At 37.4% G+C, this 25,960-nt stretch overlaps 2 protein-coding genes across 2 annotated transcripts in view; both read left to right on the top strand.

The window, feature by feature from the left end:
* Positions 1–5,694, top strand: part of LOC115213546 — a 10,080-nt gene extending 4,386 nt beyond the window's left edge. The window contains exons 2-3 of the mRNA XM_029782580.2: positions 4,247–4,426; positions 5,589–5,694. Of these exons, the coding sequence (XP_029638440.1) occupies positions 4,247–4,426; positions 5,589–5,590 (182 nt within the window). The 3' untranslated portion in view covers positions 5,591–5,694. The remainder of the gene's footprint in view (positions 1–4,246; positions 4,427–5,588) is intronic.
* A 12,317-nt stretch (positions 5,695–18,011) lies between these two features.
* On the top strand, positions 18,012–25,108 carry LOC118763708. The gene is made up of 3 exons (XM_036503489.1): positions 18,012–18,376; positions 21,264–21,443; positions 24,602–25,108. The coding sequence occupies exons 1-3, from the start codon at positions 18,209–18,211 to the stop codon at positions 24,656–24,658; spliced, it is 405 nt and encodes a 134-aa protein (XP_036359382.1). The 5' UTR covers positions 18,012–18,208; the 3' UTR covers positions 24,659–25,108.
* The last annotated feature ends 852 nt before the right edge of the window (positions 25,109–25,960 follow it).

Here is a 25,960-nt window from a genome sequence, read left to right as displayed (position 1 = left end):
GGTCGAAAGAGACAATCTTCTTTGTGAATCTTCTTTGGATTGCTTCAAGGTCCGCTGTTAATTTTATACTGGTGGGTGACCATAGCTGTGAGCAGATATCCAGGCGGCTGAGCACGAATGTCCGCCAGAGGGCCATCATTGTTTCTTCATCTCTGGTTCTGAATGTTCTTAGGATCTATCCAGCCAGTCTTCTGCACTTTGTCGCCATCCTGGTAATGTGCACTTGGAAAGAGGTATCATCACTTATGTCGATACCCAGGTCCCTCACAGACTTAGGCTCTGGGATTGAAATTCCCTGTGGAGCGGTGTATCCTGTAAGTTTAATACTCAGTTTTGGATGCTCGTAGCGCAGAGCCTGGAATTTTTCAGCATTAAACTGCATATTATTATCCTCAGCTCATCTGTAGATCTAGTCCAACTCCTGCTGCAGTTGTGCAACATCGCTGGGGTTCTGTATTTTCTGCGAGAATTTTGTATCATCTGTATAGCTTGCCAGAGTGGCCATCCGGGCATTTGAGGGCATATCTGAGAGGGCCACTATAAAAAGCAGTGGTACCAAGACAGTGCCCTGTGGAACACCGCTCACTATTTGTGTGTTCATAGAGGTTGCTCCATTAACCACTACTGCCTGACTCCTATCTTTAAGGAAATCATGTAACCACACTCCAAGTTTTCCATCTATGCCGAGGTCACGCAGTTTGTGGCATATCATACCATGATCCACCTTGTCAAAAGCTTTTGCAAAATCAAGGTAGATTACGTCCACATTTGATTTGTTGAGTAACTGCCTCAAAATCCAGTATTAATGTTGTAAGAGCTTGGTCAGGCAGCTCCTACCTGGTCGAAAACCATGCTGGGCATCACTCAGCAAGTTATTTTCCTCAAGGAATGCGATTAGTTTCTTTCTGACTATCCTTTCCATGACTTTGCTGATGTGTGAAGTCAGAGAGATAGGCCTATAGTTTTTGGCATCTGCTCTACTTCCCCGTTTATGTATTGGGCATATTATTCCCTCCTTCAGCTTGCTTGGCAGTTTGCCATTCGCAAGAAAGTTCTGGAAGAGAATCTTGAGGGGTTTTGCCAGGGCATGCTTACACGCTTTGAGGAGGATTGCTGGGAAACCATCTGGACAGCAGTTGAGTTTGTGTCCACTCCATCTATGGCTAGTAGGACATCTTTTTCACTAATGTCAAAACATTCTATTGTAACTGCCTCTCTGTTTATAGGTGAGGCAGCAAAGACGTCCACTGTTTCGTTCACTTGTCTGTGTTCCAACGGGGTGGTAAAGACACTTTTGAACTGGTCATTCAGCATCTCACTGATCTTAGTTGGACTGTCTGTGAGGGAGTCATCCTTTTGGAGGAGGGGTCCTATCTTGTAGTGCACTGAGACTGTTTCTTTCGCGAAATGAAAGAAGGCCTTTGGGTCGGATTTAATGATTTTTATAACCTAGGCTTCTTTGTCTGCTTTCTCCCTCACGTAGGATTGTTGCAGCCTTTTTTCAACCTCCATCAGTGTTGTTTTTAGGCGGGACGTTTCGCTATTTTGGGATGTTGGTTGAGACGATTTGCAACTTTCGTCCGTCGTCTTATGAGGATCTTCCTGTCTCTTGGAATCTTGCTCCTATTTGTTTTGGCCTTGTGCTCTGGGACATATTTCTGGCATACAGGTTGCACAGAAGACATAAAAAATTCTAGTTTCATGTCAATGTCTGGTGTTGAGAGACGTTCCGGCCAGTCCTCTCTGAGAATCTCTTTTTGGATCGATTTCCAATCTTCTTTGTGGATGTTCAGACTGGAGAGATTTCGGGTGCTTCCTTTAGGCTGTATGTCTCTGGTTACTTTTGGCCCAAACATAGACAGCTCTATTATGTTGTGATCCGAAACTAATGTCGGTGTCACTTTCACATCATGAATGATGTCCATATTGTTCGTGAAGCAGAGATCCAGAATGTTATTCGCCCTAGTTGGTTTGAGTACAAATTGATCCATGAATAAGGCGTTGGTGACGTTGAGCAGGGACTCTACCTATACTTGCTTGCAATGATTAATTCCTGAGAGTATGAGACCTTCAGGCCATTTGACGTTGGGAAAGTTGAAATCAACCGTAAGAAATATGGTCACGTGGTGTTCCAAATTCATGAGGATTTCTTTAATTCTTGTGAGGCAAACTTCAAACTTGCCTATGTGATTTGGGGCATCCGGTGGGCAATATGTATTGCATATGACTATATTATGTTGTCTTATGTATACAATTAGAGTGTCACATATCGAATTTGAGTATGTCATTAAGACCTGGGGTGTCAGGCCATCTCGAATGCATACAGCAACTCCACCATGGCTCCTTTCCCTTCTGTCTGTTCGCAGTATAGCATAGTTTGGTATGTGTACATCTGCGTCTTCTATATCAGGGCTGAGGTGAGTTTCCACGAGTGCTATGCATAGGGCTTGATTGCATGCAGTAAGATCTCTCAGGAAAGAAATTTTGTTTCTACTTTGATGCAATAGGCCATCCATTGTCTGTTGACTGTGGTGGTCTTGCATAGTGGTGGCAGGGTTCCTTCTCTGTGCTTGGTGTAGCCAGGTTAGCTACTGGACAATTCTTTGTGCCATGCATAAAAAAGACTCTTGGTCAGCTGCTGCGTTGCGCAGAACATCTGAGGAGCGCACTTCTTTTTTGAAAGTTTTCCTGGGAGACATTTCTTGACTTCCCTCAGTAAAGCTTTTTTCTTTGTGTCCCCTGAAGTTCTGGCGGGCTGTCGGGTGAGCGAACCGGCAGATTTTGCCGTCCTCCCCATGCCAACATTTGCCCCGCAGGTAGAATCTACAGGTTCTTCGGTGCCTTCCAGGTTTCTTCTTTCCTGAAGTGTACTGGGTGGCATTGGATCCCACATGGGGTTCTCTGCTGTTTGTGTGGTGGGTCGGGGTTTCAGCTTTGGTCGTTTTTCCTTTTCTTCCCTTTCCCTCCTTATTTTTGTTTTCGGTCCTTCCTTTTTTCTTCTGTTTTTCTAATTTCTCATTTCTTTGTTGGACCACTTGTACAGGGGGGCTTCCGGTTTCTGCTCGCTTGGCTGCCCTATCCTTCACTAGCTGGTCGGTCACCGAGGTAGGTGATCCATTTTCCTGAGGAACTCCTGGATCACACAGACTTCCGGCTTCCTTCTCCTTTTCGTTCTCTTCATCCCCATCAGCCTTGCCACAATACTTTTCAATTATGTTATCCAATGTTTTGATGTGTGGTCTTACAAGCATGTAAGACCGGATAAATTCACCTTTCTTTCGCTCTATTTGGTCAATGGTTCTATGAAATCCATTGTTGTTTAGCGCGGCAGTGATGATGTTGTTCGGTGGAGCACCACTAGCAATTGTCCATGCTCTTATATTTCTCAGTCGTAAGCTTAAATTACAGGAAAATAAACAAATGAAAACGATTTTTAAATATTAGTTTTATAGAGATAGAATGAAATTACGATAAAATTACGATTATATTTCTAGCTCAGTCGTAGCTTACATGAAAATAAACATATGAAAATAATTTTTAAATATTAGTTTTATAGAGATAAAATGAAAGATAGATTGAAAGCAAAACAGAAGTTGAAAGAAAGTTATTCTCAGAATGTAAACAAAGATGGCGTCGTAAATCGTAACTGAGATGTTAGCTTACATTAAAGGAAAATAAAAAATAATAAACAAAAATATGAAAACGTTACTTATCGTAAAAGGAACAGTCCAAACCTTCGTGCTTGTACGAAGAAGTTTTCTTTCAAAACAGAAAAGAGAACAATTCTTTTTCCTTCTTACATTTGGTTGGAGATAAGTTAAAGACTTGCCACAACGTGCTTTTTCGGCGAAGAATCTAGCATGCGTAACTAACTTTAATGTATTATATTTGGCTTCAAGCGAAATATATTACGTTTTTAATTAATATATTTTTAATTAACGTATTTTAGTAGATCGTTATGAGTTAACAAGTTCTACGTTTTGTTAGTTTTAGTAGATTATTTCGTCGATTTATGCAAATCTTCTTGTTTTTTTCACAGAGCAAAAGCAAACGCGTCTTTCCTCTACGAAAACCGGAAGTAATATATATCTGCATTTGTATATATGTGAACTGATGTATATATTGTATCATTTGATACTATTTCATAATATATGGTCCTTGTGACTACATTTTCTAAAAATCAAGATATGACCAAAATTAATTATCGCGCTTGCATTAAAACTTTATTAAAACATTTTCTCTTCAGATGATCCTCTCTGTAACCAATACCCAGACGGGATGAACCGTGACCCTAGTGACTGCCACAGGTATATTCCCTGTTTCAAGCGTACCTCATACCCTTCCATGCCGTGTCAATTAAATCTTTACTTTGACCCCCAAACTCAAAGATGTAGCGAAATTCGTCCGCCATATTGTCAAAACCAATGTAAGTAACTTCTTTATATTTCCTTTTATCATATTTCGTTTGACACGTTTATTTCTAAATTATCGCATTACAGAAAAATCTAAAGTCCTAGCGGCCATAGTAATAGTAAAACAGTCAGAATGTTTTTGACAGATGAGACGGAAATTGGACAAACATTAACTCCTCTATGATTCGCCTTCTATCAAAATTTGAAACCGTCTAAAACGGTGAGTTATCAATCCCTTTAGAGCGTCGGATAAAATGCTTAGCTTTGTTTGTTCCGGCTGTTTATACTCGAGTTCGAATTCCGCCGAGTATAACTTCACCCTTTCATCCTTTCGAGGTCGATAAAATAAGTACCAGTGAAATACTGTGGTTCACGCAATCTACTAGTCCCCTCCACAAAATTGCAAGCCTTGTTCCTATAGTAGAAAAGATTATGTAAGGCGGCGAGGTGGCAGAATCGTTAGCACGCCGGGTGAAATGCTTAGCAGTATTTCGTCTGCCGCTGCGTTCTGAGTTCAAATTCTGCCGAGGTCGACTTTGCCTTTCATCCTTTCGGGGTCGATTAAATAAGTACCAGTTACGCACCGGGGTCGATATAATCGACTTAATCCGTTTGTCTGTCCTTGTTTGTCCCTTCCGTGTTTAGCCCCTTGTGGGTAGTAAAGAAATAGGTATTTCGTCTGCCGCTACGTTCTGAGTTCAAATTCCGCCGAGGTCGACTGTGCCTTTCATTCTTTCGGTATCGATTAAATAAGTACCAGTTACGCGCTGGGGTCGATATAATATACTTAATCCGTTTGTCTGTCCCCTCTGTGTATAGCGCCTTGTGGGCAGTAAAGAAATGAATATAAAGTGGTGTTATTGGTATCGGCTTGTATCGTCATCGGAAATTGCTGGCCTTATATACTGTGATGGACCAAAGTCACGTTCATATGGAATGTTGTGATCTTCGTCAGTAATATGCCATGGTAATTTATTAAGCGTTCCGATGTGTCCCAGGGCTAAAGAAAAATAGTAAATTATGCAAATTCTATAGACACTTGATCGCAATTTTGTAATTTAAGTCTTTTATCTACAAGGATTTATTTTTGGAAGATAAGATTAACTTCTAGATTTTTTAAAGCATTTTTATATCTTTTTTATATCTATATATATATTCATATTTTGTATATTTCAGAATTGCGTTTCAAGATCAGCAATGATCGCAAGGCTGTTCTCTGTAACCAGTACGACTTTTAGAAATGCTTGTTTGTGAAAAATAAAGTTCTTTAAAACTGCAAAACTGAATTTCGTCCATTTCTTTAACTTTTGAATTCTGAAACATTTTAGTGCATAATATTTATAAATTCCAATAAATTTACAAATACTAGGTGTAGACAAAAGTGATCCGACTTTTGGCTAAAAAAACAAGTAATATTTTTGAAAAATTTGACGAAAAAAAATCTCACAGCACACTTCACGGCTGTACCCAACACATCACTGCAGAGGAAAATCTTTGTGCATACCCATGCAGATTTTGCTCACGCTTTGTTATTTTGCGCATAATATTAAAAAAAAAGGTTGGATACTTTTTGATTACAGCTTGTAAGTTCTATAACACTGCTTTCAGTCATTGGGCTGCGACTATGGTGGGTCAGCGCCTTCGAGGGATTTTCGTCAAAAACATCGACTTATGTTTGATGCTTTTCCTATTAGTCTTGGAGCCGAACCGCTAGGTCACGGATGTGCAAACAAACTAACAAGCACACACACACACACATGTCGTGGCACTCCATCGGTTACTACGACAAGGGTTCCAGTTGATCCGATCAACGGAACAGCCTGCTCGGGAAAGTAACGTGTAAATGGGGAGATTCAGTGTGACAAAGCTAACCCTTTGAAATACAAGTACAACAGAAACACGAAGAAAGAGTGAGAGAAAGTTATGGTGAAAGAGTACAGCAGGATTCGCCACCACTCCCTGCTGGAGCCTCGTGGAGCTTTAGGTGCTTTCGCTCAATAAACTCTGACAATGACCGGTCTGGGAATCGAAACCGCGATCTCACGACCACTGCCTTAACCACTGGGCCATTGTACCTCCACACACACACACACACTTACATATATATAGTCGTTAGTATCGAAATCTGAGAATGAATACTCAACACCGCATTGGTGAATAAATATCAATTATTTATGGATAAATAATGAAACTGGTAATAACGTCCGTTTCGTTTGAGAAGACATGAAACTACGCAAGGTTACGCAGGATTTCGAAATAAATATACAGATCAGGGGAGCTAACCCATAGCAATTTTTACCTCCTCTGCATTGACCATGGGGTTTTGCAATTATATGCGTTCAGCATTAATTACTAATTCCTTAATTACCATGTGTGTGTGTGTGTGTTTTGATACCTGAGCTTGAGCTTATAATCAGTTTGGTGATTTCATAGATTTTGGACGCTTAAGATAATTAAAGAATTTACTAATCTGTAGCGAACGCAAATTATTGCAACATTCCAGGGCCAGTGCAAGGGAGATAACAACTGAGACGATTAACTTTCAAATGATTGTCTGAAAAAATTCTAGAGATACTTTCCACATGAAATCCTTGATTGCCGTGTTAATACACAGAAACGTGTCTATGTCTATGTGTGTGTGTGGAGGGGTGTGTTTGTGTATGCGTGTATCTTCTATTTTCTAATAATTATAAATCTTCCACTGAGGAGGGAGCCGGTTTTCAACAAAGATACAAGGCTCCATATTTGGGATGTATTTAGCACAGACAAATATTTATTTATGTATGTAGGAATTTTCTGCTAAGAAATTCTTTCAAAGAAACTACGATAAGGGTATGCATGTTTATGGAATGCTCAGCAACATCCCCGGTAATTTCACGATAATGCCATCGTTGGGATCAACTGGAACTCTGATCGTCGCAACCGACGGAGTGATAGTTTATATATATAGTGTAAATTTAATTAACTAATTAATTAATAATTTTACCAAGTAGTCGGTACATTAAAAACCTTTTTAGGTGAATTATACAAAATATTCTATAATTATATACATAATTATAATCAGGAGTCAGCTAAATGCTTCGCAACGTACTGAATTAGAAATAGACGCTAATGGCTTTTCAACTATCATGAAAATCTCCGAGTCAATAACACACTGTTTAGGTATTATTATTATTAATTATTATCAATTAATTCATTCATTCATTTTACCCTATATTATTATTAAAATTATACTTTACTCCATGATCTATACTGTAGTTTTTCTGCGGGGTAGGTAGTAGCACACACATAGGTATAAAGGATAAATATGTATCACATTCGGCCGTATATTATGGGGAGTGCGGTTGAATATTAGTTATGCGATGACGCTTGATCGTGTAAAATATTTAATCCTAACACTCGCAAATTTATAACTCGGAGTACCACACTGAGGAGAATAATAAGTGAATATAATTTACTTTAAATTCGAAACGCGTCTGCAGTTAACTGAAGTCGTGTGGATTCATCATTTTTCTTTTTACATACATAAAAATGTGTGTTATTGTCTCGGAGATTTTTATGGTAGTTCAAAAGACATTGGTGTTTAATTCTAAATCAGAATGTGGCGAGGCACTTAGCTGATCCCTGATTATAATTATGTATATATTTATAGTATATATATATATATATATATATATATATATATATATATATATATATATATATATATATATATATATATATATATATATATATATATATATATATATATATATATATATATATATACATATATACATATATATATACATATATATATACATATATATATACATATATATATACATATATATATACATACATATATATATATATATATATATATATATATATATATATATATATATATATATATATAATAATAAATATTAGGGAATATATCCAAATTTACAGGGAAAAAAAATCAGATTTAGGATTAAATCCAATTTTATAGTAAAATATTATAAAATATTATTTGAGACAAAACCACTATTTTGCAAAACAAACAAGGAAAGACTTAATCAATACATAAAATTTAATAAATAGTCAAAAAAACCGCCACTACAATCGTTTCTTGTCTTGATCGACAATCTTCAGGTGGACTTCCAATAATTCAGTTACAAATTATGATTAAGTCTTTCCTTGTTTGTTTTGCAAAATAGTGGTTTTGTCTCAAATAATATTTTATATATATATATATATATATATATATATATAGTTTACTGTTCCTTTAAGGCAAGATCACCTAAAAAAACGCTCGCCATCCAGTGACCGATAAATTATCATTTAATACACTCCGTCTAAAAATACGAACTACTAATAGTTTCTGGCTTTGGAGACATATGTCTAGGCACGTTTTTATAACACGCCTTGCATCTCCAAGTAATCTACGGCCCCTGAGCACATAGTCTATTCAGAACGCTGATACAAGAGAAATCACGAGCCCTTATTAAATGCATGATAAAGTTCAGATCTCTGTAATCCGTATCAATATATGTTTTTGCGAACAGATTCACCTTTTCAAGCAGCAACCTCGATATTAAGGGACAAAAATCTATAACATCAAACTGTGTAAATCTGGCCTTGTGTTTATCCTTTAAATTCTAAAACCAATCTATTACAGTAATATTATTATCTCATAGCTGTAGAAGGGAGCCGGTTTCCAATAACGATACAAGGCTCCATCCCTGGGATGTAGTTAAGACAGACAAATATGTATGTATGTTATGTATGTATGTATGTATGTATGTATGTATGCATGAATACCGAAAGGAGTTCCTAGATAGCTTCCCTCTAAGAAATTCACTCAAAGTCGAACTAACCCGAAACCACGTCGTTGTTGTTAGGCCTCTGAACATCAAAGCCATACCGTTGCCTATATTCAGTGCACTGTAGTTAACAGGCACCGAATTTTCGGATACCACATAATGTTGTCAGGATCAGTTAAAATACACATTGCTAACATTTTCCTCAACATCGTTTGTTTCGTTTGTTCCTTCTCGAGCCATGCCTGGCTCATAAGGGCCGGTTTCCCGGCTTCCTTGGCGTATTGGTTCCCCACATGGTGCGGACGCCGGTCAGTCGCAGGTGAGCTGCAAGATGCAGAAGAGAAAAGAGTGAGAGAAAGTTGTGGCGAAAGAGTCAGCCGGAGACGCGTGGAGCTTAGATGTTTCGCTCATGAACACACAAATCGCCCGGTCTGAGATTCGAACCCACGATCCCTCGACCGCGAGTCCGCTGCTCTAACCACTAGGCCATGTAACTCCACTTCCTCAACATCACTCGGATTTTATTCTAGTTTTGAGCTTCTGAACCGGAATGTATACAGTAAAATTAAATTACTATTTGTGCATAGAAAGTGGAATTTATTTAAAGTTATTTATCATGTTATATTCTTTTCTGTGGAGACACATGGCCTAGTGATTAGAGCAGCGGACTCGCGGTTGAGGGATCACAGGTTCGAATCTCAAACCGGACGATGTGTGTATTTATGAGCGAAACACCTAAGCTACACGCGGCTCCGGCAGAAGGTAATGGCGAACTTCTGCTGACTCTTTCGCCACACCTTTCTCTCACTCTTTCTTCCTGCATCTTGCAGCTCACTTGCGACGGACCGGCGTCCCGTCCAGGTGGGGAACCTATACTCCAAAGAAACTGGGAAACCGGCCCTTATGAGCCAGGCATGGCTCGAGAAGAAACAAACATATTCTTTTCTACTCTATAAATTAAGATAAATTAAGTACCAGTTGCGCACTGGGTCGATGTAATCGACTTGATCCGTTTGTCTGTCCTTGTTTGTCCCCTCTGTGTTTAGCCCTTTGTGGGTAGTAAAGAAATAGGTATTTGATAATTTACAAATGTGTTCTTGAAGAGAATCCTAACGTGGGTATAATTGTTACCAACAAAAACGTCACGTTGACAACCAATGCTGGGGGGAAAATCTATCAAAACTTTTAGTGCAAAAGATTCAGCCCGAGCAAAATTGATCAATAATCTATCAATAGTGATAAGGGTGAAATAGGCGCGTTAACTTAATCATTAGCGCGTCACACAAAATGCTTAGCGGTTTTTATTTCAGCACTTTGTTCTGAGTTCAAATTCCGCTGAGTCAACTAATTTGAAGAATGCAAACGGGACATGAAGACAATCTGGAAGTTTGTTGTGCATTGAACTACAAGAAGGCCAAGCAAAGCAAGCCGGCCGGGAAGGTCATCATTATCACCATCATGTTCCTCTTTTTTTTATAGCAATGGCATCATCTTCAACCACTGGGTCCTCCCTGGTCTGACGGTCAAGAAAGAGTAATTTGTGGAAGTTTTGGAGGGAGTTCAAGGGAATATTTCGTGGCAAAAGGCCAGCGCACTTGCACCAGCACAATACAGCTGGTTACAATTCCATCCTGGTAACCAATTATTTGAAAGAAATAGGCATCAAAACTCCCTCACCCGCTCTCCATTTCAGGCATTGGACCCTGTGAGTTTTGACTGTTCCTCAAGCTGAGAGAGAAGATGAGGGGACACCTTCACTTTGAAGGAATTCAACGGGCCTTCACGGAGTGGCTGAAATGTTGAAACAGGTTCATTGAAGTTACAGGATCCTACGCAGAAGGATATCGGACTTTTGCATTCATTTGTCTCAAAACTCCAGGTATCCCCTTCTATAGTTTGTTTAATTCGAGGTGGCTTAGTATATATTTGAACTCTCAGTAACTCACATCTTACATGAAAATTATATTGTAAACGCTATATTAAATATATTGAATTAGGAGCACTCCGTCGGTTACGACGATGAGGGTTCCGGTTGATCCGATCAACGGAACAGCCTGCTCGTGAAATTAACGTGTAAGTGGCTGAGCACTCCACAGACACGTGTACCCTTAACGTGTTCTCGGGGATATTCAGCGTGACACAGAGAGTGACAAGGCCGGCCCTTTGAAATACAGGTTCAACAGAAACAGGAAGTAAGAGAAAGTTGTGGTGAAAGAGTACAGCAGGGATCACCACCATCCCCTGCCGGAGTCTCGTGGAGCTTTAGGTGTTTTCGCTCAATAAACACTCACAACGCCCGGTCTGGGAATCGAAACCGCGATCCTATGACCGCGAGTCCGCTGCCCTAACCACTGGGCCATTGCGCCTCCACTGAATATAATATATTATATATATCAAAGTATATTTTATATATTAAATAAATAAAGAATCCATACAACACAGCTCATTTTATATTTGTTATTATATAGAAGTTTGAATATACTTTAGTTTAGAATTCCTTATCAAACAAATATGCATTTAGAATAGAGTTGAGAACGTTCGGTATATTCCTGCTGGAAATATAGATTCGACAGTAAAAACAGTAAACTTTATTGGAACAACATCTGCCAAACAATTCTATTGAAATATACACCATTAAGTGCAAGAATGATATTTTATAAACAAACAATAATTTATGTGATATATTGTAACTAATAGGTAGTGTATTCTGGAGAGGTATTACATTATGTAACATACTAAGAATTTTTTTTCCCCAAACTAATCCAAAATTGCTTAGAATTGTGAAATTATGAAACTACGGAAGCCATATATATAGACACCGTTTATGCTGTAAATTAGGCATGTAACAAAATAACAAATATTTAAATACTATTCATGTGCCTTATACATACATACATATATATACGCACATATATACATTTATATATATATACACACACACATACATTTATATATATATACACACACACATAGATATATATATATATATACATACACGCACATATATACACACATATATATACATACATACATATATACATATATATATATATATATATATATATATATATATATATATATATATATATATATATACAGAGGTTGAACAAAATAATGGAAATACCTTAAAATTTCACACAAATTTATTTTAATATAGGGTAGGACCGCCTTTGACAGTAATTACATCTTGGATTCTACGAGGTATGGACTCGTACAAAGTTTGAATTGTTTCCAAAGGAAATTTTGTCTCCACTTCTGCTAAATCAGTCTCCAGTTCTTGTAGTGATGATGGTGGAGGATATCGACTCCTTAGTTGTTTTTTTTTTTAAATGCAACGTAAATGTTCAATAATATTGAGATCCGGGGACTGTAGTGGCCAGATAAGATGTTCAACTTCACTAGAATGTCCCTCGTTCCATTCGGTAACAACTTTGACTGTGTGAATTGGTGCATTATCATCCTGAATTATTGCATTTCCCTCTGGAAACAGTTCCGCAAACATAGGATGAATTTGATCAGATAAAATACTTAAATAGTCTTGACTATTAATTCTGCCATGAAGGGAAACCATTGGACCGGCGGATTTCTAAGATAAACCCCCTCACCCCAGATTATCACAGACCCTCCTCCATGTTTAACAGGTGGAAGAAAGCAGTCTGGGTCAAATGCTTCTTTTGGCTGTCTCCACATGTGTACTCGGCCGGTGATCGGAAAGAACGTTAACTCGTCCGAGAAAATAACATTCTTCCACTGCTCTAGGGACCAATTCTGTAGGTTTTTACTCCACTCTAAACACATTGCAACGTTTGTTTTTGAAAGGTGTGGTTTTCTGATTGCAGCCCTCCCGTGAAATCTGGCTATTTAGATTCTAAAACCAGTCTATTACAGTGATACTATGATCCCATTCCTATAGCATTGTAGTCGTTCTTATTCTGATACTCTTTTACTCTTTTACTTGTTTCAGTCATGTGACTGCGGCCATGCTGGAGCACCGCCTTTAGTCGAGCAACTCGATCCCGGGACTTATTCTGTTTCTAAGCCCAGTACTTATTCTATCGGTCTCTTTTTGCTAAGTGACGTGGACGTAAACACACCAGCATCGGTTGTCAAGCAATGCTAGGGGAACAAACACAGACCCACAAACACACACATACATACATATATATATATATACATATATACGACAGGCTTCTTTCAGTTTCCGTCTACCAAATCCACTCACAAGGTATTGGTCGGCCCGGGGCTATAGCAGAAGACACTTGCCCAAGATGCCACGCAGTGGGACTGAACCCGGAAACATGTGGTTGGTTAGCAAGCTACTTTATTTCAAAACATTTGCCATAAAGGCAGTACACAGATTAAGTTAGCTTTGCGGGCTGGACGAGGACATTAATGAGGTGAATGATAATGAAAGAAAGATGATAAGGATGGGAGAAGACAAAAAGCGCCCGCCGACTTTCGCTTCTCTAAAACATTGATCTTTTTAAAAGATAAACACAAAACGAGGTATTAAACCTCTTACAATTTTTCCAATTTTTGGACTTAGCAGTCCATTATTAATACAAAACGAGGTATTAATCCTCTTACAATTTTTCAATTTTTGGACTTAAGTCCATTACTAATAATAACAGTTCAATAATTACATATCGTCCTCGAAATAGCTTGTGCCCGCGCCCTCCACCATCAACCACGCCTCCCTCAGAACGTAATCAAGTTCCGAGTTCGCGTCGCCCGGGACCAAGTTATAATCTTCATTGAGCTCCTTTAGCCCAAGCGTCACGTCGAACGCCACGGCCTCCACAGTTACCTGCGGAGGCCATTCGGGGTCCTGTGTGAAGGCTAAAGGTGCTCCCTTGTAGTGCTCTTCCATCACTTTTTCAATTTCTCCTCCTCTATAGAAGAAGACCAATACGTTCAGTTCTTTCGTTGGCGGCACAGTTCCCGCCAACAGTATTCCTTCTCTTGTCGGTGGCACAACCCCAACCGACGTAGTTCCGGGACATTCCGGTGCTACACTGACAGCCGGTAATGTCCCGTTTTTCTTCCTCTTTTTCTTTTTTTTTCCCTTTTCAACTGAGGGAGGGTGCGTCTCCTCCGTGGCTGGAAGATTCGCCTTCCTCTCCTCATCCCTATTATCCTTTGGTGAGCACCCATTGTTGCTCACCTTCCTCTTTCGGCCTCTGTTTGAGGAGTCCTCTGCTTTCTCGGCCGTTATCGTTCCCTCTTCTAGAGGGGTTTTACTTAACTGTTCCGGGATCCTATTTTGTTCCCGAGGACAGTTCTTCTTTATGTGGCCGGACTCCAAGCACCGATGACACTTAGGGGGCGACCCTCAAGCATCACCGGGTACCTGCACCCGGCCATTTTCAAAAAATCTGGAAGAACCAGATTGGCTGATTGGGCCCACAGGGTCAAAATTGCTTTTGACCCAACCCAAGCAGCCGCAGGAAGAACTTTTACATTGAGGAGCTTAGTTTCGCTGTCACCCAGACCCCGGCGGATAGTCTCCTCTATCCACTCGGGTTCTATGTCGGGTGGCAGTCCGCAGATCCAAGCTTTCATCAATTCCTTTTTTTTGTACGTGGGCAGGAATAAGATTTCCTTACCCTCCAGGGGTTTGCTAGCAAATTTTCAAGCATCTTCAGGGGTGTCAAACAGCAACCACACCGTTGCATATTTGACACCCCTGGAAATGAATTTAATTGTTGGCAAATACTCTTCCAACTCCTTTTCAATTGCCGTCTTTTCGAATAGGGCGATGGTGTCGAGTGCCTTGGAGTAGGTTCTCAACACCACCGTCCTATCTTCACGGTCTTTTAACCACTTTTTAGGTGGTATGATTTCCCACTCCAAAATTTTGTTATTTTTCATTGCCATGTTTTTTTTTTTAAATTATTCAAATTAAACTCAAAAAGCAGGAAGAAAAAAGTTCAAAAGTCCAAATAAAATTTGATAGATTTTTGAAAAAACAAAAAGGAGAAAGCACAACAGAAGGGAAGAAATTAACGGAAAGTCGCAATAAAGAAAAAAAAACAAAAGGAGGGGTTAAATGAAGTTCAAAAGAAAGTTAATAAACAGAAAAAACACAGCAAAAATATTCTGGCCTTGCGGTACTCCCAGCCTGGGTTGAACCTGGAACGCCGCAACTGCAACACAACCTCCACAAAAATGGGTCCGAAAGGTAATCCAATAGTGGCTTATTTTTATAATTTTCTTGCGAAGTACTCTGACAAGGGAATAAATTCAACAAACCCAAACACAGCACTGGCTACCGCCAACGGTAATTTTAACAGTAACTGTATTGAATTCTGAGGATACGCCCCTCCAATGTTTTTTCTATTTTTTTTTTTTTCAATGAACACAAAAACGGCAGCCGCCGAGAGCAGGCGAAATTGTCTCAGAGTTGGACACAACTTACTGAAATAATAATTGGTACGCAATAAATTATGCCCAACTCACAATAAACAAAATCACTTACCTCGACAACTTTCCGTTTTTGGTCTTTTTTCTTTAATTGGACGGAGCTGGTTGACTCGCGTCCACTCTAGCTGAACAGGAAGCAACTGACCAACTGTGCATGTGCGTTAGCAAGCTACTTACCACACAGCCACTCCTGCGCCTATATTAATGTTCCTTGATATTAATGTTCCTTGCAGTTTCTTTTTGTTTTGGTTTTTATTATTAAACCGCTTCGGCCCACGCTGGGTTTAACAGTTTACAAGTGGGTCTATTACTGAAATTAGGTTTGTGAACTTTTAGGGGAATAAAAAATTCCCTTTTAGCTTAGCGTTCTAATCTATCATTAATTTTGTATCTATGGTAGCTTTCTTATATTTACTGGAAATGATGTTATTCAGCAGCTTATTATACAGATCATTCGTGACATCGTATAGGTTGTTGGTATTATCAGAAAATACGGAATTCTTTTTAGAACTTCTAAATTTCTAATATCAGATTTTAGTTTAGTTTCAAAAGGGTTATAGTATTTACGGAATCTAATATTGGTGACAAATTCAAAGAGAAAAATCTCTATAAGAGGTCAAAGCAGTAATTATAGTAAGTAATTTTTAACGCCACCTAAACACGGTTGTTTCCTAGGAACCGAGGATACTACTCTTTCAAACATAGGGTGTCGAAACCGCACGTTCTAGTGGTCTCGGGGATAAAATAGTAAGGAGTTCTCTCCCCGCTCGCAATATATATCGTGTGAAGCGTGCACTAGAGAAAGTAGCCTCATCCTCCTGGGATTAAAATAACAGTTTCGCCGGTTTCTAGGAACCACCTCTGTTTAGATGGCATTAAACACTACTAAATCAAGGAGGTCTTCCTAAAAAGGGGCTAAACCTTTAATCCTATGGCAGCATTTACGTGTGGCTGTGGGGGAGATAGAGTAGTATAAAAAAATATGGTCGTCCATCTTAACCGTCTAACTTCTAGCTTTATACAGATTTCTCCATTATGTCTGCTGTTTGTTTTTGTTTTTTTTTTCTACTTTTTATTTATAGTTTACTAGCAGTATCGCCCGGCATTGCTCGGGTTTGTAAGGGAAATAACTATATAAGCATTTTTAGAGATGTAAAGTATAATAGCCATCTCAATATGGCTAACCACAAGGGGGGGGGGTTACTGTAGCTTTTTACGTTCTGAGATTTAATAATACATTTTTAGAGAGTTACTTCCCTTATATAATAGCAAAAAATGCATTAAAAATGGGAAAAAATTATAGTGAATTTTTTTTTAAATCGTACTCATCGGAGACGCGCGCTAATACCCAGAAGGGCTCGATATGAATCACGACTATAAAATACCCGGTTTTGGTTAAACTGCACCGCAAAATGTGGGAGTAGTTAGGAATCTAAATCGTAGGAGACAGACAGACACACAACTTCACTTTTATATATAAAGATTTTGTTGTGTTATTCATTTTCCGTGTCTTACTTAGGCGTTCACTTCTGTGTGAATGCGTTTGAAGATTCTTTGTACGTATTTGTGGAATGTAAGTGTTTACTAAAGTGTTTTTAATTGTTCATCTTTATGGACTCGTATAGGAATGCATGTGTGTGTGTGTGTGTGTGTCTTTTTGTTTCTGTGCATGTGTGGTGGGGAGCCAACACGAATTCCAATTATGATATATAAAGATTTTCTCGATGTAATTAATAATTAAATACTCGGTCACTGTTACAGTATATATCCACCTCTGTTTGCACTCATATACATATACATATATATATATACATGTATGTATGTATGTATGTATGTATGTATGTATGTATGTATGTATGTATGTATGTATGTATGTATGTATATATATATATATATATATATATATATATATATATATATATATATATATATATATATATATGTATATGTATATATTGCATAAATATACATATACATATGTATGTATATATATATATATACGCATATTTGTGTAAGTGTATATATAAATGTGTGTGTCTGTGTGTCCGTGTGTATATATATATATATATGTGGTTGGATGTCTGAGCGTGTGCGTGTGTGTGTCTTTATTGACAGAAATGTATTTGAAACAAACGAGACGAACTGAAAAAAAAACCTAAATGACGACGAGGTAAAGAACTCAATTGAATTAAGTTGCATAACGTGATTATTGGGCGGATATTCATTAGCTTAAAGATTATCTAAAAGAATAGACATCAAATTCTGAGTCACTTAAACACTAACCCGAAGCATTAGTCTATGTCTGAACCTAAACCTCACCCCCAACTCCACAGATAGCTTATATAAGAGCGTTATTTTAAGGCAACTCAATCACACACGCCGAGGTCACCAGTCTGTCGTGATAGGTTACCATTCTCTTTTTGCAGACCATTCGTCTTAGCTCGTCTTCGATTTTACAATTGACAAAGATTACGATAATGGGACTTCGTGTTGCAGCCGTCGTTCTCCTGATCGCAGTATCGACAGTTTATTGCCAAAACATCATGACTCTGTGCAAACAACTAGAAACAAGAATAGGGGCAAATTATGTCAGGTCGCCAAAGAACTGCAGTGAATTCTACTTTTGTAACCCCATGTACCCCCGACCATTTTCGTGTGGTAAATACACGGTGTTTTCCCAAGCACTACAAGTGTGTGTGTGGAGGCACAGCCAGTATGATGACTGCAACCGTCATATTTATGGAGGAAGATTCAGTAAGATGTTGATTATCATTATTATTGTTATCATTGTCATTATTATTATTACTTTTATTATTGTTATCGCCATCATTATCCTTGTTATTATTACAAACAAAACAGTGATAAGATTTTAATTAACGGTCTACAGTCATTTTTCTGTTTCTAGTTTTGGTTGGTAAGTTTATATGCACATATGTTATGTATATATGCACACATACACACACACACATACACACATACAAAGAGAGAGAGACAATTATGCGAATAAACAAATGATATATTAAATATAATAGTTTGGTATCAAATATATATTTGTATACTTATGTATATGTATGTGTATACGTATAATCAGCCGAAATTGCGAGGATGATCCGGTTCTTGACTGAAGATTGAAGGCTTCGAATGTCCCGTCCGTGTTTTCTGTATCGTCTTCTAAATGTTTTGCGTTCTTGTCCCAGTTTGTATTTTTTTACATATACATATATTTATATATATATATATATATATATATATATATATATATATATATATATATATATATATATATATATATATATATATATATATATATATATATATATATAGCTGGAATTTACAAACAAAACAAAAAACAATAGACGAAGACGGGTGTATAAACAGCAAACATGTATTAGTTTAACGTTCGGGAAGTGAGAAAGTCTTTTACGTTTCGAGCCTACGCTCTTCAACAGAAAGGAACGCAGAAATAAACAGAGAGAGAAAATAATAAAAAAAAGGTTTAGTGGCTAGCGATGAAAGAATGCAAAAAAAGGAAACCTCCAGACGATGAATATATTGATATTTCAATTAACAGATCCAGCTTACACAGTGTACAAATGCCCCCGAGAAAATTAAATGAGTGGAAGAAAGGTGTTATAAGTTCAACAGCTGTTCCTGGGAGCTCAGAGATTCATGATAATGCTCGGAGATGCAGTTCATCACAATATGCGGCCGTAATGGAATATTTGAGCTGTTCTGAAATGTAAGATCATTTCTACACTGATGACGGAGGATCGACTTATCCGATCTTGATTGCTTGCAATCAACGGCTCCATATTGTGTTGAATCACATCTACCAGCATTATAGTGAATCTCCAAACCTCAGAAACAGCTGTCGGATATATGACACCTTTCTCTCACCCCTTTAATTTTCTCTGTCGTTTGTAATCTGTACAAGAGCGATCTATTAATATAATTGCCTATATATTTATACTTAAAAATTCATCGTCTGAAAGTCTCCATTTTTTGGCTTTCTCTTGTTTTACATTTATACACATATAAATATTTTGCATTTCATAGACTAACTATTATACTTATTTATCCGCATAATTGGTTCTATATCCGTTCAACTTGATCTCTTTTATAGTCATTCTTTACCCAATCAAATCGATTCCCAGTAAAGACATCGGAGTCTAAGTTTGAAACTTTTCAGCACTGTCTTCTATACTGAGAATCTCTGGATCTCATCAGTGGACGATATATATATATATATATATATATATATATATATATATATATATAAGTAAATAAATGGTACAACGAGGCACCGATATTTACTGGAAAATAGCAATCGTAATAAATACGACGCTATTGTATAGCTTCACTGCGTATATACTAGCAAAGACGCGTGTGTGCAACAAACATGAAAAAAATTTGTCTTACCTCTAGGAAGAACATCTGATAAATGGACAACCTAGAATCGGATAATGCTGTACCGGTTTCAGACTCTTCAAATACGTTTGACAACGTAGATTTGATTTGTCTTCATCAGTTGCATATACCTGGACAAAATTTCATGTGTTGCCACATCTATGCCAGTACACTCGTCTGAACGCCAAAACGTTAACAGAACGATAACAATGACGAAGTTTCAATAAAAATAATAATGCAATACGAAAGTATTGCTTTCTAGTAAAAGATAGCCCGTAAGGGTATAATTATACATATAAAAGTAAATAAATGGTACAACGAGGCACCGATATTTACTGGAAAATAGCAATCGTAATAAATACGACGCTATTGTATAGCTTCACTGCGTATATACTAGCAAAGACGCGTGTGTGCAACAAACATGAAAAAAAATTTGTCTTACCTCTAGGAAGAACCTCTGAAAAATGGAAAACCTAGAATCTGATAATGCAGTATATGTATATTCATGTATATATATATATATATATATATATATATATATGTGTATATATATGTATGTGTATATGTATATATATATATATATATATATATATATATATATATATATATATATATATATATATATACACATACATACATACATACATACATACATACATACATACATACATACATACATACATACATACATACATACACGAGAGTTTCTGAAAAGCTCCTAGCTTTGGGTAACATAACAGCCAGCAAGAACGGGTAATTATGATTTTATTCAACATATTCCCCTCTCAGATTCATGCACTTGTTGCAACGGTCCTTCAGTTTTTTCTAATCTCTATAAAAGAACTTGGAAGATTGGGCCTCGAACCAGGCCTTTCACGATACTCTTTTCATAAACCCCGTGTATGTATGTATATATATACTAAGTAATTAAGGGTTTAGCAACGATTTGCCTCACCACATACCGGATTTAGACATAGCAATCAAAGAGTTATGGCTATTCTTTCTACTTAAAAGGGAGATCCCAGTAAAACCACAGCACTTAAAAGGCAAACAACGCAGGCAAAAGAGAAAGAAATGACGACAATCATTCTATATTAAGTCACCTACGTGCATATATGCGTGCATGTGTGTGTGCCATACGTGCATATAGATATGCGTATTAAAACCTGGAAATAAACAAGATAAACCAAGATAGACCTTTAATTAAAACCGTATTGATATGCTTTGTTTGTAGATGATCCTCTCTGTCACCCACACCGATCTGGATGTAACCGTGATCCTCAAGACTGCCATAGGTTTATTCCTTGTTACAACGGAACCTCGTATCCTTCCATGGCTTGCCAAGCAGACCTTTTTTTTAACGTCCAGCTACAAAGATGTACCACTCAAAGACAGGCACATTGTCAGAAACTATGTAAGTGACTTTTTGATGTTTACTTCTATCATATACCTCTCTTCGGCTCGGTTTATGTGTCTGTTCTTACCTATGATCGTGAATGTTTGATAATGACCCTAGCTGCATGACTGCGAATAAAATTGGTCGAAAGAGTTTCACTTAACATATCCCTGAAATTACGTTACTTGACAGGGTGTGTAGCTCTGAGATCAGGGATAGGTGTCTCCTGCATGTCAAGCTAATATTTCTCCCCATTGAAAGATCACAGCTCTTGTGCTATGCTCTTTACTCTTTTACTCGTTTCAGTCATGTGACTGTGGCCATGCTGGAGCACCGCCTTTAGTCGAGCAAATCGACCTCAGGACTTATTCTTTGTAAGCCTAGTACTTATTCTGCCGGTCTCTATTGCCGAACCCCTAAGTGATGGGGACGTAAATACACCAGCATCGGTTGTCAAGCGATGTTTGGGGGGACAAACACACACACACAAACATAAACACACACATGCATATATACAACGGGCTTCTTTCTGTTTCCGTCTACCATATCCACTCACAAGGCTTTGGTCGACCCGAGGAAATAGTAGAAGACACTTGCTCAAGGTGCCACGCAGTGGGACTGAACCCGAAACCATGTGGTTGGTAAGCAAGCTGCTTACTACTCAGCCACTCCTGCACCTATTTATTTATTTAGTTAGTTATTTATTTATCTTTTAACGGTGTCTGTTCCGAAGTTTGACTGAAACGAGTAAAAGAACACCTGGTAATAAAATAATTTTAATTCACATTACTGTCAAGAAGCCATCCACAGACCTGTACATACCATTTCGTTACCACTGAGGTTTATTTCTAACTCTTTGACCTCGGTTGTCTTTGAAATATCTCTAGAGTTAGAAAGACTGAACGATTCTTTCCTCTCTTACATAATCTGTAACACAATGACGCTACCATTTTAAAACTGTTATTTGTGGGTAAAAATAAATAAATAAACGTTTATAGTCTAAGCTGAGCAAGAGCACATACGAGAACGGAAAGTGTCACTGAAGAGGTCACAGATGTGTGACGAATGATTTCCAGACATTGGACTTTGAATAAAAACAGAAATAAACAGGTGAAGAACGAATATATAGTGCGTGTGTTTATTTACCAAAACAAGTAATAAAAAATGACCGTCCCGAAATACATTAGATAAATAAAGTTTCATGTAAACTAGTCGTTCATTTTCTTTCAATAGCAGAGAGAGATAATAATATGATTAGGTATTCACTTTCCCATGGCTATAATTTAAGTGAGAGGGATAAAATAGAGGGTCCTTCAACAGTTAACTTTTAAAAAAACAAGTTTACAAAGACATTTATATATATCAATTACATTGTTTACATTTGACGTATATTTGTCTTCATCTTTGTTGTTAACACAACGTTTCGGCTGATATACCCTCCAGCCTTCATCAGGTGTCTTGGGGAAATTTCGAACATGGGTTCTCATTCCTAAGGTATCTTTCGATATTATTATTATTATTATTATTATCATTATTATTATTATTATTATTATTATTATTATTGTTCAAATCAAGCTAAGTTTCTCCAAGAGAAACTTGTATATATATATTGCATATGTATATTATATATATATGTATATATATATATATATATATATATATATATATACAATATACATATGCAATATATGTATACAATATATATATATATATATATGTGTGTGTGTGTGTGCATACATACAATATATATACAAACAATATACATATATTCAATATACATAAATATGTATGTAATATAATTTTCTGAACCTTCAGATTTTAATATGCTAGACCACTGGTTTTAAATTAATATTAATCAAATTAATATTCATTTTTTTATCCTTATTATTTTAAATTTAAATTTAAATAACCATGTTCTCTAACCGGTAAAATTTACTGCAGGGAATTATTTTCTGCAGAATTATTCCCGGTATTTTAACGCGCCAAAACGTGGACTTTTGAAAGATAACCCCAAGTGTAATTGGTAGAACTGTATGCATGTTCGATCGCATGCGAACGTCTCGTGTATAGTTCTGCAAATTATATTTGCAATGACTATCATACCGAAGAGCTATGGACAATTGCATAATTTAAATTGCGTAACTGTTGATAGCGAAACATGTCTATGATTAATCTATATTTTTGTTTCTTTCCATTTATCTTGCTTGCTTACGTTCTGGCGTTTGCTGAATTTTCTTGAGAACATTCCTGTCATAGTGGTAAGACCATAACGGATCTACTTCTACCATAAGGGTTGACCACGTAGTGGTCATCACACTTATATGTATGTAATATAATTTTCTGAAGCTTCAGGTTTTGATATGCTAGACCACTGTTTTTAAATTGATATTAATCAAATTAATATTCAATTTTTACCCTTATTATTTAATGATATATATATATATATATATATATATATATATAAAGTTAATCCAAACATGAAAACACCAAGAGAAAACACAACAACGCGAGGACGTGGAACAAATATAGTATTATTGGACGCTCAGAAAGAAAGGGAAGAAGGAGGGTTTTACGCATCGAGCGGCGCTCTTCGTCAGAAACATAGGAAAAGGAAAGATCCAGAGAAGGGAAGATGGAGGGAAAAAAATCGCCAACGCGGTCACATTTTGAATATATATATATATATATATATATATATATATATGGTGTAATGAGATTATATGACCCCACCACATGACTACCGACATACTATAAGGAATTTTTCTTTAACTTTTTCTTAGAGAATGTGATATTTTTTCCTATTTCCATTATTTTATGATCAGCACCAATTATTGTGGGTAGCAGACTTATGCTCATCAGGCTTTCTAACCTACGGCGCTCGATCTCCCATCTGTCATATCGCCGCATTAGTCGTAGACTCATATTTCTGATACATTTCAACATTAAAAAACAATACTGTCTGCTATATACGCTGGAAAATTCACGTTACATAAGCCCATAATTCCTTAAAGGAAAAGAATATTATATCTCAGTAAGAATTAGAGACATCAGATACATGGTAGTGATATTTTTTACTTCATATTTTACGTATATGATAACATGGTTAAAAGAAAATATTAACTGATGCATTTTAGTTAATTAAATCTTTTAATGTTTGATATTTTTAAATATTTCAGAAATGGCTTTCGGCTTCAGCAACGATGACCCAGATGATACGTCTTTCGAAGCAGTAAAATTTAGATGGTATGAGACGTTTTGGAGCAGCCAACTTGGCGCCGACTGTTTGGCGTCGCTGATCCCACGCTGACTTATTTGACATGAAATATTTTTGATGTTTCTCTTTTTTCTGTCCTTCTCTCTTCCCCTCTCTCTCTCTCTCTCTCTCTCTCCTCTCTCTCTCTCTCCTCTCTCTCTCTCTCTCTCTCTCTTTGTGTATGTGAAGATATGGAAAACTTTTCTGCCAATTCCTTTCAACTAATAAATTGAAATGCCATGCCCCTCCCTTACTTTCCTAAAGGTATACTTTTGCGCACGCAGTGCGTGCGTTTGTGTGTGTGTATATGTGTGTGTGTGCATCTAGCACCAAAATGAACTGTTGTCAAAACAGGCTAAATGTCCAGTCGACCATGCCAAATCCTCAGCGCCGAATCAGCTGCGCCCAGTCGTCCTATTCTAACGTTTAGAATTGCATGTTACTAAAAGAAAATAAAGTGCTTTAAAGTATACGGTGTCTGTTTGTTTATTTTATCTTATATCATTTACTTGCTTCAGTCATTAGACCGCGACCATGCTGGGGCAACGCCTAGAAGAAATTTTAGTCGAATGAATCAACCTCACTACTTTAATTTCTAAGCTTGATAATTATTCTATCGGTTTCATTTACGGGGATGTAAACACACCAACATCGGTTGTCTCACCAAAAATATATATATATATATATATACGCGATGGGCTTCTTTCAGTTTCCGTCTACGAAATCCACTCAGGAGGCCTAAGGTGCCACGCAGTGCGATTGAACTTGGAATAATGTGGTTCGGAAGTAAGCTTTTTACCACACAGCCACATTGCGTTTGTTTATTTATGAAATAAGCCAAGCTATATACGTCGCCGTGGTGATCTCATTCTCGCTCACAACATCATAAGCGGAAAGTGTAACCTCTCGAAAGAGCTGTTCTTCACTCCTGCTCCAGAGCGTCGGCTGCGGGGTCATTCCGAAAAGCTCTACCTGCGACGATTTCATCTCAATCGAAGGAGAGGAGCTTTCTCCGTCCGGGTTGCGGATCCGTGGAATAAGCTGCCGGACGAGATGGTGAAGATGCCGACGACCGCTCGGTTCAAAGTCTCCCTTGACCTCAAGTGGCCTGAACTCTTTACATGAACACCACCCTGTACTTAACTCCATGTCCCCCTACATGGCCTTGCTTTTTGCTTTTTGAGCCAAAAATTAACTAACTAACTAACTAAATATGTCAAAATCGATATATAGGGAAATTCCAATAGATTATGTCCATATAATCCGCTCAAAATACTTAATT

Source organism: Octopus sinensis, linkage group LG6, assembly GCF_006345805.1.
Source record: "Octopus sinensis linkage group LG6, ASM634580v1, whole genome shotgun sequence".
NCBI classification, from domain to species: Eukaryota; Metazoa; Mollusca; class Cephalopoda; order Octopoda; family Octopodidae; genus Octopus; species Octopus sinensis.
Note: the sequence above shows the minus strand (reverse complement) of the source record. Positions and strands in the feature narration are given on the sequence as shown.

Bases quoted from the DNA above. Each gene is read 5' to 3' on its own strand.
- LOC118763708 (XM_036503489.1), top strand. From the start codon at position 18,209: ATGTCAGGTCGCCAAAGAACTGCAGTGAATTCTACTTTTGTAACCCCA. The intron at 18,377-21,263 runs GTAAGATGTTGA...CTTTGTTTGTAG, and splicing joins TATTTATGGAGGAAGATTCA to ATGATCCTCTCTGTCACCCA. The intron at 21,444-24,601 runs GTAAGTGACTTT...TAAATATTTCAG, and splicing joins GGCACATTGTCAGAAACTAT to AAATGGCTTTCGGCTTCAGC.